This window comes from Nannospalax galili, unplaced genomic scaffold, assembly GCF_000622305.1.
Source record: "Nannospalax galili isolate Female #2095 unplaced genomic scaffold, S.galili_v1.0 scaffold1941, whole genome shotgun sequence".
In the NCBI taxonomy this organism is placed as follows: Eukaryota; Metazoa; Chordata; class Mammalia; order Rodentia; family Spalacidae; genus Nannospalax; species Nannospalax galili.
The window spans coordinates 626,382-644,271 of record NW_008344179.1 but is presented as its reverse complement, the minus strand read 5'-3'; the positions used below and the strand labels follow the sequence as shown (position 1 = coordinate 644,271).

The following is a 17,890-nucleotide window of genomic DNA, read 5'->3' as shown; positions in this document are numbered from 1 at the left end:
AAAAGTAGGATTTATCTGCCTTTTTGCTCTTGGTGTTGTGTGCCTTGTTTCTCTCTTCATAGACTTCTATATGTGTATGCTGACATGCTTGATCGTATCTGACAGGTCTCTGAAACACTTTTTTCCCTTTCATCAGACTGCATGATGCATGCTACTGTTTTGTACCCTTTTCCCCATTTATGTGCCATGTCTTTTTAAAAATTTTTTGGCTTTTTATTTTAGATACATGAGTGTTTGCCTGCATGCATGTAAGTGCACCCACACATGCAATGTCCACAGAGGCCAGAAGAGGGCACCAGATTGCCTGGAACTGAAGTTACTGACAGTTGTTAGCCACCACATGGGTGCTGGGAACTGAACCCAAGTCCTCAGAAAGAACACTCAGTGCTCTTAACTGCTGAGCCATCTTTCCAGCCTCCCTCCTACCTTTTTATCTTTGCAGAGGACCTGGGTTCAATTCCCAGCACCCACATGGTGGCTAACAACCATCTGTAACTCCAGTGCCAGGTGAATCCAATGCCTTCTGACCTCCATGGGCATTGCACGACATAGGTTCACTTACATGCAGGCAAATACACTAATACATATAAAAAATAAAATTTTTTTAGCTGGGTGTCGTGGCACACACCTTTAGTCTCAGTACTTGGGAGGCAGAGGCAGGTGGATCTCTGTAGGTTCAAGGCCAGCCTGGTCTATACAGTGAGTTCCAGGCCAGCTGGGGCTACAGACACCCTATTTCAAAAAGACCCCCCAAAAAAATTTTAAATAAAGAACTGGAGTTACAGATGGTTGCTAGCTACCATGTGGGTGCTGGGAACCAAACCCGTTCTCTGGAAGAGCAGCCAGTGCTCTTAACTGCTGAGCGATTCTCTAGCCCCCAAAATTTAGATTTCTTAACATAATGGAACAACTTTGGAAACTAAACACTCTAGATTCACCCCTTATTCCTTCACTGTTTCTCTCTTCTCCTTCCTTCTTTGGAGACAGGTTATCACTATGTACCCCAGGCTGGCCTTGAAGGCATTTAAAAACTTATTTACTGTGTGTGTGTGTGTGTGTGTGTGTGTGTGTGTGTGTGTGTGTACAGGCACTAGTGTGGAGCATGTGGAGGTCAGAGGACAACTATTCGGTTTTCAGAGTTTCTTACTCTGCTATTCCCAGAGAACACAATGTCTTCTCAGGAATTCTTTTTTAAAAAAATGGTTTTGTTTACAACCATCTTAAAGTTGTGCCATTAGGCATCCCAGAAGATGGAGGCTCATTTCTCCAGCCTCTAGGGAAATTCAGTCTAGGGGCCATGAGAGAACTTCAGGGTTTTTATTTTGTTTTTCATGGTTTTTAAAATTTATTTTTCTTATTTTATGTGTATGAGTATTTTGCTTGCAGGTATGTAAGTATACCCATGGAAGTCAGAAGAGGGTGTCGGATCCCCTAGAACTAGACCTACAGACCACCATGTGGGTGCTAGAACCAAACCCAGATGCTCTCTACAAGAGCAGTCAGTGCTCTTAACTGCTGAGCCATCTCTCCAGCCCCATATTTTGTTTTTTTAAGAGTCTCACTACATAGCTCTGACTGGCCTAAAACTATGTCGATTAAGCTGGCCTCAAACTTGCAGTGATCCCGCCTCTGCCTTCAGTGCTGGGATTATAGTTGTGTACTACCATGTCCACCATGGACCTCAAGTTCTTTAAGAGAAAGCTACTGATAGCAAATGGTCCTAGCCTGTAAGTCAAGTCCTCTAATGCCATCGAACCTTCCCACTCTCAAGCTGCTAAGTACCTCCCAGCCTGTGACCATGTCTGCTTCTTCATTTCAGAAGCTCTTTTCAACACTGCCCTATATTGGCAGCACACATAAGTCTCCTTCACAATCATGGGTCTCACTCGACCATTTGCACCATGATTCAGACAGTGCACAAGGGAGAAGGGATGGACCAGATTTTGGCAGCTGACATTGTTTCAATGTTTGCAGGACAATCTGTTGCCTTCTGTAATGAATAACATCCTAGGATCTGCAAACTGTGGTCAGATCTGGCTTGTTTTGTGTTGTATGTGTGCTTGTAATAGTTTTCATACATTTTAAGAGTTGAGGGAAAAACAATTTATTGTCTTGCTGCTTAAAGGAAAAGTCTGCCTGCCTCTAGGTGGTATCATAGATTAAAATAACCAGTGATGGCCAAGGAGAGTCAACACCCACAGTAAGACGACAGAGACACCGAGCGGAAAAACACTTGAAATATCATTACTTTAATGCTCCAGGCATTTTAGACATTCATAAAATCACCTTGTTTTAGAAATCATTTCCTCTTAGGTACAGATTCTATGTCCGTGATCAGAGGCATAATACCACTGAATTCTCATGACAGTATCAACATGCTACATGCAACACACTTTGGCACCTCATCTTTGTCTGCTACACCCACAACAGGGCTGAATCCACCCGTCAACACAAAAACTGTTCATGAAAATACTTGGTAACTTCACTGACACTGGTTAGTTCTGTGGATCCCAGCCCATTTTTCGTGCTTTCAGGTGCCCCACACATGTGAGCATCACCCTGAGAAGCTAGCAAAACATGCCGTCAGTGCTTCGTGCACCAGCATCCCCTCCACTGTATCTTACAAACACCGAGGCACTTAAATATTCTTGGCAAATGGACTTTATAATTGCCATAGGAATGAAGTGTGAGGAAAGGGGCTTTTCTCCCATAATTAATAACTCTAATATATATATAGATATTATATTAGATCTATAAACTTGTGTTTGCAATTGCTATCAAGACTATAAACTGCTTATGTAAATGAAAGCATGCTTGATTTTCCAGATGTTGTGAGGAGAAACAGAGAACCTGCTCCGACTCTTGTACTATGCTTATATGTCAACATTTAGTTGTTCTTAAAGAATTGCTTCCTTCCAAAGAGTATTTAAAGCCTTAAATGGTTCTTCCAAGGTAATAATTCATTTGTCTTGCTTTCCCAAGTAATGGCTCAAGGCATAAGACATATTACTGCCTGAGGTTCTGACTAAATTAGCTACAGGTAGAAGGGGGCATGAACTTTTTTATTTCACAGGCGATTATAGCATATAGTTGGCATGAGAACCTTGGTGCTAAAGGCCCTTGAGTCTTACTCCTCTCTCCTGTTCTCGCGAAAAGTCCTTGAGGTAGTCCCTGGGTCAGGCAACTTCTCCTCCATGAGATAAGAAACTAAGGCACAGGGAGGTTACTCGGCTCGTCTGACACGGCAATTAAAGGACAGAGCCACGAGTGAAATCAACATCTCCAAACAAATAGCGCCTCCTCCCCCAGCAACTGGCAGCACTTTACACAGACTAACTATGAAAACTGACTAGAGAGCCAGACACGACCATCTGTGCCAAGGACACCATGGAACAGTATGGAACAGTCCAGAGCCAATCCTACCTGGTGGGAAGTAAATACATAAAATAGTTGAAGCCATGTAAGGAATGAGTTCAACCCTTTACCTTGTTTAATACCTTACTTCCCTTACATAGACAGTATGATTTCATTCAGGTTTCTTACAAAATCTGTCAGGATTCACAGACTTACTAATAACTGAATTCTTAGTCGCTGTAACAGCAGAAACTCCTGAAGTCCCTATGAGTTGGGTCCTCCACGCTTTCCCAGTCACCAGACCACCCAAAATAGCCAAGAACCCAGCACCCTCCACTTTCTAAATGGGTGTGCATGTTCCCAAGATGTGATGGATCTCACTGCCTTTTCAGAAGTTTCCAAACACCAACCCCTCAGCTGTGCTGGGCCTCAAGGACTTACCACTGACTGCTTTATTTTGCTCTGGGTGCAAACTTTGTGATCCATATTCTAGATAAACATAGGCCTTTTATCCTATAATTCCAAATTCCCATCAGTTGGGGCTTTCTTCACCTAACCTCAATGTACACCTTCACATTCTGTCACCCACTGCTGCATGTGCTAATAACCAATCTCGTCATTCTGTTTCCCACCATAAGCTCCCACATCTCATCCTATCTGAGGAAGAAATGCTTTTCTTTCTCTTTTGTAAAAGTCTCACTTGACTGTAGAACATACCAGATAAATACAAATAAAGCAGCACACACATGGATACCAGGAAAAAACATGCTACACTCTGGGATGAAGTGTAGCTTTTGTTGTCTGTTGTGATTTCTGGGCTACTCTGGAAGAAAAGCCTGTTTACTCAGCTCACACGGAACACAGTGACACCTTCCCACTGCTAATGAAGACGTCTCCTGAGACGCCTACAAAATGAGTGGGTCCATGACATGGAAAGCACATCTCGTGAAACACTTTTGTTGACTCTCAGAAGCTGTGCAGAACTTAAAGCCACGTTTTTGTCACTCAGCCTCATTCAAAGGGCACCTCTCTTGTCACCTACAGGCAAAAGCAGACAAAATCTGTCCTGGAATGGAACCTGGTCCTCCAGCTCCTGCAGAAAGTCCTTGGAGCACAAGGAGGTCAGAAATGGGGAGAGCCACCCGTGTCTGGCCACAGCTTTCAGCTAAGGAGGATGGGGAGCGGCATTCTACCTTTCCTAACTCCCAGAGAGGACTTTTACAAAGGCTCAAAAGAGGGAAAAAGTAAAGGAAAAGAGAACTTGCAAAATTGCATTTAGAATTCTGATTAAACCAAAGATAATTGAGAATCATTTCAGAGACATTTCAGATAACAGATATTTCAGAGACACCTACCCACCCAACCCATTAAGTAAAGTAAGATACCATGATTTTTTTTTTTTCTCTCACATGCTTATTTGATGCTTATGGATTCGTCAGACCTGCTGCTTTTGTTTCTAGAACATGCAGAGAACAGCATATGCTGTTTGGTGCTCAATCCACAGGACCCTTGGCAGGTGCTCACCCACAGGCCATCAGGAAGGTGGTAAGCAAGCCTTCACTGAGGGGCTAGCTCACAGCATGAAACCAGAGGCTGTGGTACAAGTTTGTCCAGTTTAGTGGGGCAGTGTCTCAGAGGTGATGCACAGGGAACACACGGCAACCTCCAGAACGCTCTAAGGTCCCATCCGTGTCCCGAACAGTGGGGCTGCATCAGGCAGAGCTAAGGCACTAAGGCTGCAGCAGGTGGAGACAACACTCAGAGGTCCCTGGGCTGCCATCCTCTGGAGGAGGGGCTCTGCTCCCAGGGCCACCTGAGTCAGAATGTTCAAAGGATGAGATCACACTGTACCCAAATCCCCGGTTGTATCCCCTTAGAAGAATGTTCGGCTCTCTCCTCTGAGGGACTGTCTTCAGTTTCCTGAGGTCTCCACAGCACTGCTGACACTGCCACCTGCTCTCTGGCAGTTGCCTCCTTTTCTCGCGTTCTCTCCCTGCATTCTGTTCCCTGTCATGACCCAATAAGGAGCAGTCCAGTCACTTCACGTTCCTCTGAAGCAGGACACTGTCCATTTCCCAAGGCAGCTCTGTGCCTTCCGGTCTGTCACAGCTTGATGAATGCAGCCGGCTGTGGCACCTGCTCCACATCTGGGGGTGGGAAGACACTGGATATGGCTATGTCCACGATGCCCTGGCACAGTTCTGCATAGAGCTTCCTGAAATGCGTTTTTAAATATGTCACTAAGGGTATTCATCAAAGTACAGGCGAAAAATTCTAAAGTTTATTTTTTTTTGGGGGGGGGGTGTTCAACCAAGATCTTCCCTGGAAATTCCATCATGTGAATACCCTTATAAAAATCTCCTCGGTAGGGGGCTGGAGAGATGGCTCAACGGTTAAGATCACTGGCTGCTCTTACGAATCCCAGCACCCACATGGTAGCTAACAATCACCTGCGACTCTAGTTCTATGGGATCTGACACCCTCTTCTGACCTCCATGGGCACTGTACAACATGGGTACACTTACACACATGCAGGCAATACACTCATACACATAAAATAAAATAAAATAAAAAATCTCCTCTGTAGAAATAAATACAGGAGGCACTGCACACAGATAAAACATTTAAAGGAACTATTTAAGTATTTAAGAATGGCCTTACTGTGAGCAAAATTAATTTCTGGTCTGACTGACAGGGAAGACATAAGCACCATCTTGCCTGTCTATGAGGGTGTACATGGAAGGGTGGGCACCACTCAGGGAAAAACCACTTCTTTGGTGGAGAAGACACTGGTGAAGACACCATGGGATTGACAGATAAGCTGGGACTCAGGAAATAGAGAGCAGTCAGACAAAGAATGAATGGCCTTAGAAAAACAGGAAGGAGAGCAGCAAAAGACAGAAGGTGGGGGAGGGGGAAGAGAAAGGGGTTCGTCTATGTGGGCATGTTGGACGTGAGAAAAGGGGCAGTGTGGAGGGAAGAGCGGCCTGTACCAACAGGGCAGAATTCAGGGCAATGGGCTCCAGGGCATCACTTGCTTCAGCAATAGAGCTAGTATCTTGGCCTGATGACCTAAGTTTGATCACCAGGATCAATGTAAAGGTTGAAGGAGAGAACTGATTCCACAAAGCTGTCCTCTGACCTTCACATATATGGTGTGTATATTCTAGAAATAAAACAAAAACTATTCATTTAATAGCAACTAGTGTAGTGAAGGAAATCAGAGGTCATTCAGGGAAAGCCTCTTTTAAAAAAAGCAGGCAAGAGCAGTCACAGGAAGTGATATCCTTGAGCTGAGAGGCAAGGGAGGCAACAGTCTCACAGGCAGAAGGAGTATGGTTCCTGTTTTCTCATTCTGCTCTGGGGAGGATGGACTTCCGGGAGCAGCACAGAAGCACAGATTCCAGTGAGGAGGCTCTTTGCAATACTTCCCCAGTGACTGAAGGTGGTCTGCACAAACAGCAGTGGAAGAGTACAAAGGACAGAGGACTGAGGAGGCCAGAGGCAGGGCCCACGAAGTCTGTGGACAGAACTGAGGGTGGGGAACGGTGACCTCTCCAGCCCCCCCCGGCATGGGTAAGTCTAGAGAAGAAGGCAACGGGGCAGGTGCTATCAGACCCACAGACATCCTGGGGAAGGCCATACAGACACAGGTCTACAACTCCAGAGCTGCATTTGGTGAGCTTTGCCATGAAGTGTAAAGAGATCACATACAGAGAGAGTGGAGCAGAGAGCTGTAGGCCATCCAGAGCTAAGACCTGAGACCCTTGATGAGGAAATCCAGCTTGCCTACAGTCCCTTAGTCATCCCCACCCAGTACACAGGGACCTGAAACCACAGAGGACGACTCAGCACAAGGAAGGCAGCCACATCCAGTCCTGCCATAGGGCCAGGGAGGGGAGGACAGAAAAGGCTGCCGGGCTCAGCCAGGGACTTTTTAAGAAAGGTTTCCTGGAGGAAAAGAAGGCAGCTCCTGTAGGTGGCACCATCTAGAGGACCATGAAGAGGGCAAGGAGGGGGGTACTCAGTGGAGTAGAATTGGTAAACAGCTGGGAACATGTGTGCAGGCATGTGGTGATGGGAGTCATGCAGCCATGAGGGAGCAAGCTGGCACGGAAAATGAGGACGGTGGGAAGACAGTGGGAGGGAGGGGCACTCTGGAGGAGTAGGTCTTTGACAGACGGGGCAGGAAACTCTGGACACACAGCTGTCGCTTTGGAGCACGCCTCCACCCTCAGCCTCCCATGCCACCACTCCTCTAGATCTCTGCTCCAGCCATCACCTCCAAGGGGGCCTTTTGCTAAGTTATGTCCCCTTTAACATCTTTTCTTCTCTGTTAAAGAGCTTTCTCAGTTTGTAACCAAACTTATTTTGTCTTTTCTCTTGCCCACAGTCTTTCCCCAAGGGCAAGGCCACTCAGTACCCAGAATCCATGCCTGGTGTGGTACCTGGCAGGTTAGGCTCTACTGAATAGGCACACATTGGCTACTGGGACTGACAAATGCAAGGGGATCGCATCTATCACAACCCTCAAGCCAGTGGCAAAGGCCTGGCCTACTATGTATAACCCACAGAATCACCTCAGTTTCTCCAAGAGGTAGGCATGGGACCAGGGAAGGGTCCTGATGTGACAGAAGTGCATGTTTGGAAAAGCAAACATCATGGGAGGATTATACCCATAAGGCTTACCCTTACAGCAAAGACTTCCACACAAAGTTCCAGATCATCTGACTACCCTTGTCCTTCATCATTCTCTACATACCAACACCTTTAACAGGAAGGAGATAAGCCCTCCACATCCCTGCCAAGGGCAGGTTCTCCTCAGCTGAGCATCAGCTTCCATAAAACCCAGCACAGACCAAGGTCCTCGTGCCCATCTGAATGCTCTCCCCACTGCCTCTGGTACAGCTGAGTACTATTGCCTCACACTCAAGCTCAGGCTCCATTGTGGCCCTTTCCTGGGGAGACCTTACAGGATCCAGCTCACTCAACTTGCACATGAACATGACCATCACAAGATTTCTCTAACAGTTATTAGTTCAGGTTTTTATTGTTGTTATTTGGAGATAGAATCTCACTCTGTCACCCAGGCTGGCCTCAAACCCATAATGATCCTCCTACCTTAGCCTCCAGAGTGCTGGGATTACAGGTTGATCCACCACACCCAGCTTTGCATTAGTTTTGTTTGAAACCCTCATCAACATATGGGGAAATGGCTCCGCTAAGCCCCATACCAACCAGGGTCTTCCAAAGAACTTCTTTTACTGCAACCTCCTTCCTGACAAAACCAAAGGGTCTATGCTTGAATGTGACAGTCACACTACCCAAAGTGGCAACCAACTTCTCATTGTTTAACACAAGAAAGTACAGGCTTACTGAGCACAAGCAGGGGCGCCGTTGACCTCAATGAGCCAGACCTTCAGCTCCTCATCCACCATGAAGTCGAAGCCAAAGAGCTGGAAGCTCTGGTAAGGGAGGTGTCTGGTGCTGATGGCCGGCTCCACACTCGTGAGGCAGCTCCTGTGGGGGTAAGGGAGAGAGCGCCCTGAGAATGGGGCAGCGGAAACTGAAGGCACACACAGGCTACGTCTGGAAGACTTTATACCAAACATGCATAAAAATCAGTTTCAACTTAATTCTCTTCTTTAAAATTTTTTTTCTTTATTATTTTTATTATTTGTATACGAGTGTATTGCCTGCATGTATGTAAGTGCACCTGTGTCCTACAGTGTCAGAAGAGGGTGTCGGGTCCCCTGAAACTGGAGTTATAGATGGTTGTTAGCTGCCATGTGGGTGCTGGAATTCAAACCCAGGTCGTCTCCAAGAGCAGCTAGTGCTCTTAACCACTGAGTCATCTCTCCAGTCCCATCAACTTAATTCTCTTCTTAAACATTTATCACTAACAGATTACTCAAGAGAAGGCAACTTATCAAACAGCTTGTTAGGAACACAGGCAACCCTTCCTGTTCTTCCACCAAAGCTGCTGGCGCAGACCCCACAGGTAGATGATGTCTAGTCACTGCCATCTCCACCAGATTCTACCACAGCTGTTTATAAGAATTAGGCTAGCACTAGGTGTGGTGGGCAGGCCTTTAAACCCAGCACTCAGGAGGCAGAGGAAAGCAGATCTCTATGGGATCAAGGCCAATATGGTCTACAAGCCAGCTGGGAGACCACAAGGAGACCTTGGCTCAGAAAAAAGAAAAGAAAGAGTTAGGCTAGGGATTTGCCTGCAGCCACCTCCTCAGTGCTGGGATTACAAGTATCAGCTTGTACCACGCCAAGCTTTTTAACATGAGTGCTAGGGATCAAACTCAAGCACTTTACTGAGCCATCTCCCCAGACCACTTCTGTGTATTTTTGCCTTGTGAAAAATAGCTTGTAAAGATCAGAAATGGCAGGGAGAATGTCAGCAGTATTCTCTCTCACCAGCTCTGCCCTCCTGCCAGTTATTGCAAGGGAACATAAAAGAGCAACACCTATTCAAATTCAAAATTGAAACATATCACAGAATTATCAGTAGTGCTATTATCTTTTTTAAAAATTGGAAGATTTTTCTCGGTGTGTCAGCCCACACCTTTAATCCCAGCACTTGGAAGCAGAGGTAGGCAAATCTTTGTGAGATCAAGGCCAGCCTGATCAACATAGTTCTAGGAGTCAGCTGGAGTGACAGGGAGACCCTGTCTCAATAACAAAAACAAAAGAGGGATATTTCAATAACACAGAAAGAAGTTTAAAATTGAGTCTCAGAAACATGTCTAAACACAAGCCAGGTCCACGACCACACCACCCTGATCCTGCCCAATTCCATCTAAGAATGTACCAGAATCTCAGACATGGTTGTTTTTGTTGTTATTTTACGACAGGATCTTGCTCTGTAGCCCTAAGCCAAACTTCAATTTCCTTATCTATAACATTGGGGCTAAAAGTGGTACCTGTTCGTTCCCTTGAGACTGTTCACTGAGATAATTACATAAGATATATCAACATAACTCCTGATACCTAGTAGTAGTACCTAGGAGAAATGTTACTCTTCTAAATAAGCATGTCTTTAATTCATCATTAATACTAATAATCACAAATCTCTTACTTATGAATAGTAACTGTCATCTAGCTGAAGCACCCAGAAAACCAAAGCCATTTCTGTTTTATAAAGCTCTTTCCTGAGCTTTTCCTCAACTGAATGCTGGGAAGCATCTTTGTCTCATGGTGTCTGCTGGTTCTGGGGCTGAGGTATACACTAGAAGGAACATGATTCAGGGAGCTGAAATCCAGCTGACTCAGACGCATCCTCACAGGCAGGCTTTGGCTTGTGACTTCGAAAAAGAACTGAGGGAAGCTGGGCACATGCCTGTAAACCAAGCACTGGGGAGGCCAAGCGAGAGGATAGTGAGTGTGAGGTCAGCCTGGCTACACAGTGTGGTCCAAGTTGACCTGGGGCAACACAGTGAGACCTTGTTTCAAAAAACGAAACAAAATTCCGGAGGACTGTAAGAGGGAATAATGGGCAAGGGTTGAGTTATAACCAAATTCTGTTATTTGCACGAAAATGCCACTATAAAATCTATCATTTTGTACTATCAATACCCACTAATATACAAGATGTAATGACACAGGCTAATCCCAGCACTCAGGAGGTGGAGGTAGAAGGATCTTGAATTTGAGAACACTCTAGAGTACGTAAATTTCATCTCAGAAATAAACAAGGGACTGGAGAAATGGCTCAGCAGTTAAGAGCACTTGCTGCTCTTCCAAAGGACCTGAGTTCAATTCCCAGCACCCACATTGGGCAGCTCACAACCACCTGTAACTCCAGCTCCATGGAATTTGATGCTCTTTTCTGACCTCCACTGGCACCTTCACAAACGTGGCAACACTCACAGACACACATGTACATATAAATATTTCAAAAATAAATCTTAAAAAACAAACAAGAGGTGGAGAGATGGCTCAGAGGTTAAGAGCACTGGCTGCTCTTGCAGAGGACCCAGATTCGGTTCTCAGTACCCACAGAGCAGCTAACAATTGTCTGTAGCCCCAGTTCCAGGGGCTCCGATGTTCTGTTCTGGAGTCCATGGGCACTGCATGCAGGGGTGCACTTACACACATGCAGGCAAAACACTCACACACATAAAATAAAAATAAAACATTAAAAATTAAAAAAAAAAAACAGAAACAGGGACGGGAATGGGGAAAAGAAAAAAAGTGCTGTATTAAAATTTTTAAGCATTCCCTCTATGAGAGAGTATCTTTAAGCATGTTTTGATTAAAATAATTTAGAATATTATAATCAAAAAAGTTTAGAAGTTTGATGAGAGAGAGAAGAGAGAGAGATTCAAGCAACATTGTTCTGACAAAAGTGAGCATTAATGTTTCCATCTGCTGGAAGCACAAGATGAATAGTCCATAGTGAGGAATTCTTCTTCACTGGAGGCTGCAGGCACCACATCTTTTTTTGACTGGTTGGAGTTAGCGGGAGGCCGGCTTGGGGAACTGTTGGTGTGGAAGGGGCAGAACCCCCTGCACTGCATGGAGTGACCAGCAGAGGGAGAGGAAGAGTCAGATAAACCTTTGCTTAAAGTCAGAATTCCTTCTGGGGGAATTTTATACCCCCAGTGCAGACATTCTTACCATCTACAACCCATGAGTCCAAGTACTCAATTATTCTGCTAGACTTTATGTGAGAATACATTAAGGAAAGAGTCACAGTGTCAGGGTGGCAGAAATACTGGAGAGAACAGGGATCCCAGAACATAGCCTCCGGCCAATGACACCCAGCTCACAGAGAAGGCTCACAGTTCCAGGAGGGCCTTAGATCAACAAGATATCCTTGTAAAAACCATGGGACTTGAAATATGATAATTCTAGGCAAATTATAGGTCTAAAATATAAGAAATAAGAAAAAGATGAACAAAAATAAAATCTACAGACTAAAACCTAGATGTTGTGAACTACCAAGGGTTAAACTCTAAATGACAAGAGTGTGCCAGCTATAAATATTTTATATCTTCACTTGTACATGTATAACTTAAAATTAGCTAAATTGTACTGATGAAATGGCTAGCAGGGTAAAGATGCTTGCCTCCAAGACCGATGACCTGAGTTTGATCCCTTGGACCCACATGGTAGAAAAGAACTGACTCCTGACTCCTCAAAGATGACCTCGGACCTTTGCATGCAGTGACCTGTGCGCGTGTGTGCATGCGTGTGTGTGTGTGTGTGTGTGTGTGTGTGTGTGCAGGCGTGCACAATAAAAAAAAGTAAAAATTTAAAAATTCACTAAACTGTATACTTCTTAGTTTTTTGTTTGTTTGTTTTGGGTATTTGAGACAGGATTTCCTTGTTTCCCCAGGTGACCTAGAACTTGCTATATAAACCAGGCTGGCCTCAACCTCACAGACACCTACCTGCTTCTGCCTCCTGAGCACTGGTATTAAGGGTGTGTGCCAACATGCCTGGCTTTAAACTGTATATTTTTTGAATGTTGTATTTAATTTTTAAAAATAGCTAGATTTAGTAATCCATGATAAATGAATACTACCATTAAAAAACTATTTCCAGGCATATTAAGAAATGTATCGAGAGAGAGAGAGAAAAAAAAAAAGACAATAGAAACAAAACTATGCCAAGAACAGGTGAGCTTTTTTTTCTTATATCTGAGACCAAGTCCAGGGCAGTGTACATGTTGGACAAGCACCAAGCCTGCTGTGGTGGCACACACCTTTAATCCCAGCACTTGGGAAGCAGAGGCAGGCCAATCTCTGTGAGATCAAGACCAGCCTGGTCTACATAGTGAGTTCCAGGACAGCTGGGGCTACAGGGAGACCCTGTCTCTAAACTAATTAATTAATTAATTAAAATAGCCTTCAGGAACAGTAAAATAAATATCCTCAGATGACAGAAACACTTAAGAAAATTTATCAGCAGCAAAATTGCTCTTAAAATGCTGCAAAAATATGACTAGAAATGATACCAGAAAAACTCAGAAAAATTTCAGAATTAAAGGATAAGAAAAAGAAATGGTGAATAACGTTTTTCTCCTTTTATTTTTAAAGTAAGTTTCTCAGGGAGTGTATATAGTTTCTTTAACCTTTTAAAAAAATTTTATTTATTATTTTATGTGTATGAGTGTATTGCCTGCATGTAGGTAAGTGCACCCATGTCGTGCAGTGCCCACGGAGGTCAGAAGAGGCTGTCGGATCTTCTGGGACTGGAGTTACGGACAGTTGTTAGCTGCCACGTGGGTGCTGGGATTCGAACCTAGGTCTTCTGGCAAGAATAATCAGTGTTCTTAACCGCTGAGCCATCTCTCCAGCCCCAAGTGTATATACTTTAGTCTTAGGTATCTTTATATCCAACCAGATAATCTATCATACATATGGAAACAGAGCCACTGATAGCAAAGCTAATCACGAGGCACAGCTGTCAATGTGTGCAGATGCAGCACACAGGACAACAATAGCACAGAGGTAGGTTCCTGAAGGTTTGGGCACTTTATTTGGAGTGGGAAAATATTCATTCTAAGAAGCTTGTAAAGGGCTGGAGAGATGGCTCAGTGGTTAACAGCACTGGCTGCTCTTGCAGAGGACCCAGGTTTGGTTCCCAGCACCTACATGGTGGCTCACAAGAGTTTATAATTAGGAGATCGACGCCCTTTCTGGCTTCTGTGGGTACTGCATGACACAGGTACACTCACATACACGCAAGCACAACACTCATACACATAAAAAAAAAAAAATTAAAGGGCTGAAGAGATGGCTCAGCGGTTAAGAGAACAGACTGCTCTTGCAGAGGACCCGGGTTCAATTCCCAGCACTCACATGGCAGCTATGAATCATCCTTAACTCCAGTTCCAGGGGAATCTGAAGCCCTCTTCTGACCTCCACAGCATTGCACGACACGGGTGCACTCACATACATGCAGGTGATACACTCATACACATAAAATAAAAATAATAAATACAATATTTTTAAAAATAAAAAAAGCCATTTATCAAAGGAAAGCTGGAATGGCTATATTAAAATCAGATTACATCAACTACAAAATTAAAAAAATGCTACTGAGACAAAGACAAACTGCACACTGACAGTCAATTCGAGAGCTGGAGAGATGGCTCAGAGGTTAAGAGCACTGGTTGCTCTTGCAGAGGACCCAGGTTCATTTCCCAGCACCCACATGGTGGCTCACAACTGTTCATAACTCCAGTTCCAGGGGATCCAATGTTCTCTTTTGTCCTCTTCTGACAGTGACTGCAAAACACAGGTGCACTTACCTACATGCAGGTAATATACTCATACACATAAACTAAAAATAGATACATTCTTAAACCCCAGTCAATTCCCTAAGAGAAAATAATCCTAAATGTATATACACCTAGCAACAGATCCTCAGACTGCATAGAGAAAAAAGGTAACAAATTGAAAGGAGATATAGATGCATCTGTGATTATTCTTGGAGATTTCAATGCTCTTCCTCAATGCTGAACAGAACAAGTGGAGCAGAAACTCATCAAGAATATTAAAGACAAAAATGACATTATTGCCTTGACCTAATCAACATCTACAGGACATTCTGACCAGCTCCATGTCCTTTCACCTACTCACTAAGACTACATCCTGGGTCAAAACAAAATCTAACAAACCTTTTAAAAATGAAAACTGTGGAAATGGCTCAGTGGGCAAAATGCTTGCCATGCATGCTTGAGGACTAGAGTTTGGATCTCCAGCCCATGTAAGTACTGAGTGGGTATGGCAGCCTGCCTGTAATCCCAGCCTTCAAGAGATAGAGATGGAGCTCTCTGGCGCCTAGCTAGACTAGCTGAATCAGTGAGCTCTGGGTTCAACTGAGAGACCCTGTTACAATATATAAGGTGTAGAGCAATGGAGGAAGACACCCAACATCAACCTCTGGCCTGCATGTGCACACACCGTTGCTCATACACGAGCTCACACACATGTGAACACATACACACGCCACACATACCTACACATGTAAAAAATAAAAATGAATAAATAAAACAAAAATGAAACCATATACCACCACTATGATCATAGTGGAATTACTGGGAAATCCACAAGTATGAGTATTAAGCAAGAAATTTTATATTACATGTGAGTCAAGGATGAAATCATTAGGGAGTTTAAATGATTTTAATTTTTAGGGGCTGGAGAAATGGCTCAGTGGTTAAGAGCACTGACTGCTCTTACAGAGGACCCAGGTTCGGTTTCCAACACTCACATGGTGGTTAACACCATCTGTAATTCCAGTTCCAGGAGATCTAACACCCTCCTCTGACCTTCATGGGCATTACACAACACAGATGCACTTACATACATGCAGGCAAAACTCTCATACACATAAAAATAAAAAATTAAAATAAAAAAACCATTTTGATATGCCCAAAGTAAAAATTCAGCCCCATGTAATTTGTGCAATGCAGCAGGAAAACTGAGGCATTGAATTGTTATTGTTGTTTGTCTTTTTAAAAGGAAATTTCTCAAATCAATTATTTAACCCTTACCGTAAGTAACTAATAAAGGAAAAAAAAAACAAAAAAACAAAGAGAAGGGAAAAAATAACAAACAAAGAAAAAATCAAAGACACAGAAAACATGTTTTAAAAGCCACAAGTTGAGTTTTAAAAGAATGAGAAAAATAAGCTGGGCATGGTGGCGCATGCCTTTAATCCCAGCACTCGGGAGGCAGAGACAGGCAGATCTCTGTGAGTTCAAGGCCAGCCTGCTCTACATAGTGAATTCCAGGACAGCTGGGGCTACAGGGAGACCCTGTCTCAAAAACACCAAAAAACACCAAAAAAAAAAAAAAAGAATGAGAAAAATAATACTTTAGTCAATCTGTCTATATAAATGAGATAGAAATTATTAATAACTAGAACAGAGTGACATCATTACAGATCCTATAGATATTAAAATGAAAATAAACATTATAAATAATTTTTGCCCATAAATTGGGCAAATGAAGTGTAACAATTCCTTAAAAGGCATAAATACCAAAGTTATTTCAAGAAGAAACATACAGGCCTGGAGAGATGGCTCAGTGGTGAAGGGTACCCACATGGTGGCTAACATCTGTCTCTATGCAACTCCAGTTCCAGAAGAATCCAATGCTCTCTTCTGACCTCTGCGGGCTCTGTATGACAGGGGTGCACTCACACACATGCAAGCAATACACTTGTACACATAAAATTAAAATAAATAAAATATTTTAGAAAGGGCCAGGCATGGTGGCACATGCCTGTAACCCCAGCACTTGAGAGGCAGGCAGATCTTTGTGAATTCGAGGGCAGCCTGACCTACATAGTGAGTTCAGGGCAGCTGGGGCTACAGCAAGACCCTGTCTCAAAAAGACCAAAAATTAAATTAAATTAAATTAAAAAAAGAAGAAATATACAAAACAAGTTACAACTGAGTTACCTTATTATATGTTTGATTTGTAGTAAGATACTACTTTCCAAGGTAATGTTCAAAGCACTTGTCAGGTACTGATTGAACTCCTCAAAGAACATTTCATTCCCTTCTTCATATTTCCCATAGTTTTTTGAGTACTCCTTTTGAATGCAGTGATTGGTCAAATGGCACGTCTTGTCTCGGAAATTATCAGCATGATATGGTTCTGAAGCAGTTCGAAGCACACCTTCTTTATAGAGGTAGATGTTATACTGATGGTCAACCAGAACCCAGCTTCTGCAACTCAACAAACAGTTTTATTCAGATCATCCCAAGTTTCTTACATATAATCCTTATACCTAGAATTTTTGTTGGAATGGAGAAGGAGGAAAACAGGGGAAGACTCTAAAGATATATAAGGCAAATAATAAGTTAGCCAAAATAGTGGATTAGCACCATCATGAGGCAAACAAAATATTTCACCATAAATAATGAGGGACTTGAATTCCTTTAAGAAATATATAATTGAGGCTGGAGAGATGGCTCAGCAGTTAAGAGCACTGGCTGCTTTTGCAGAGGACCCGGGGTTCCCAGCATCCACATGGTGGCTAACAACCATCTTTAACTCCAGTTCCAGGGGAAATGACGCCCTCTTTGACCTCTGCAGGCACTGCATGAGACAGGTGCATCTACCTGCATACATGCATAATACTCATACACATAAAAAATAAAAATAATATTTCTAAAAGAAATACATAATTTTGAAGAGATATGGCTAGGTTTGAGGTTAACTGATGATACCACAATATGCCACCTTTGCCTTTAAGTATCTTAACAGGAAGAGTGTACAGCTTGAAGCTAATCTGATACAGGACTGATACTCAAGACTCAGAAGCCATTACAAAGGCATCAAGGAGATAATGTGTGCTGATGAGCCAGGTCAAGGGCAAACTGGGAAGAGGGTGCTAGCTTTAGAAAGCTCCATACAATCATGACAGCGCTCTTTGCTCAAATCTTAAAATCAAGATAGGTGAGGTGCCAAATTCATAAAATATTATGCAAACAACAAAGAACAAATTATCTGGCAGGGTCACGTGGTGTCTTGTGTCTGAATTATGTGTTCCGTGTATT

At 43.4% G+C, this 17,890-nt stretch overlaps 1 protein-coding gene across 1 annotated transcript in view; it reads right to left on the bottom strand.

Moving 5' to 3' along the window:
- Positions 1–2,228: 2,228 nt before the first annotated feature.
- Positions 2,229–17,890, bottom strand: part of Ttl (tubulin tyrosine ligase) — a 34,199-nt gene continuing 18,537 nt past the window's right edge. Inside the window, exons 5-7 of the mRNA XM_008840363.3 lie at positions 16,787–17,056; positions 8,731–8,874; positions 2,229–5,569 (exon numbers count right to left, since the gene is read on the bottom strand). Of these exons, the coding sequence (XP_008838585.1) occupies positions 5,458–5,569; positions 8,731–8,874; positions 16,787–17,056 (526 nt within the window). The 3' untranslated portion in view covers positions 2,229–5,457. The remainder of the gene's footprint in view (positions 5,570–8,730; positions 8,875–16,786; positions 17,057–17,890) is intronic.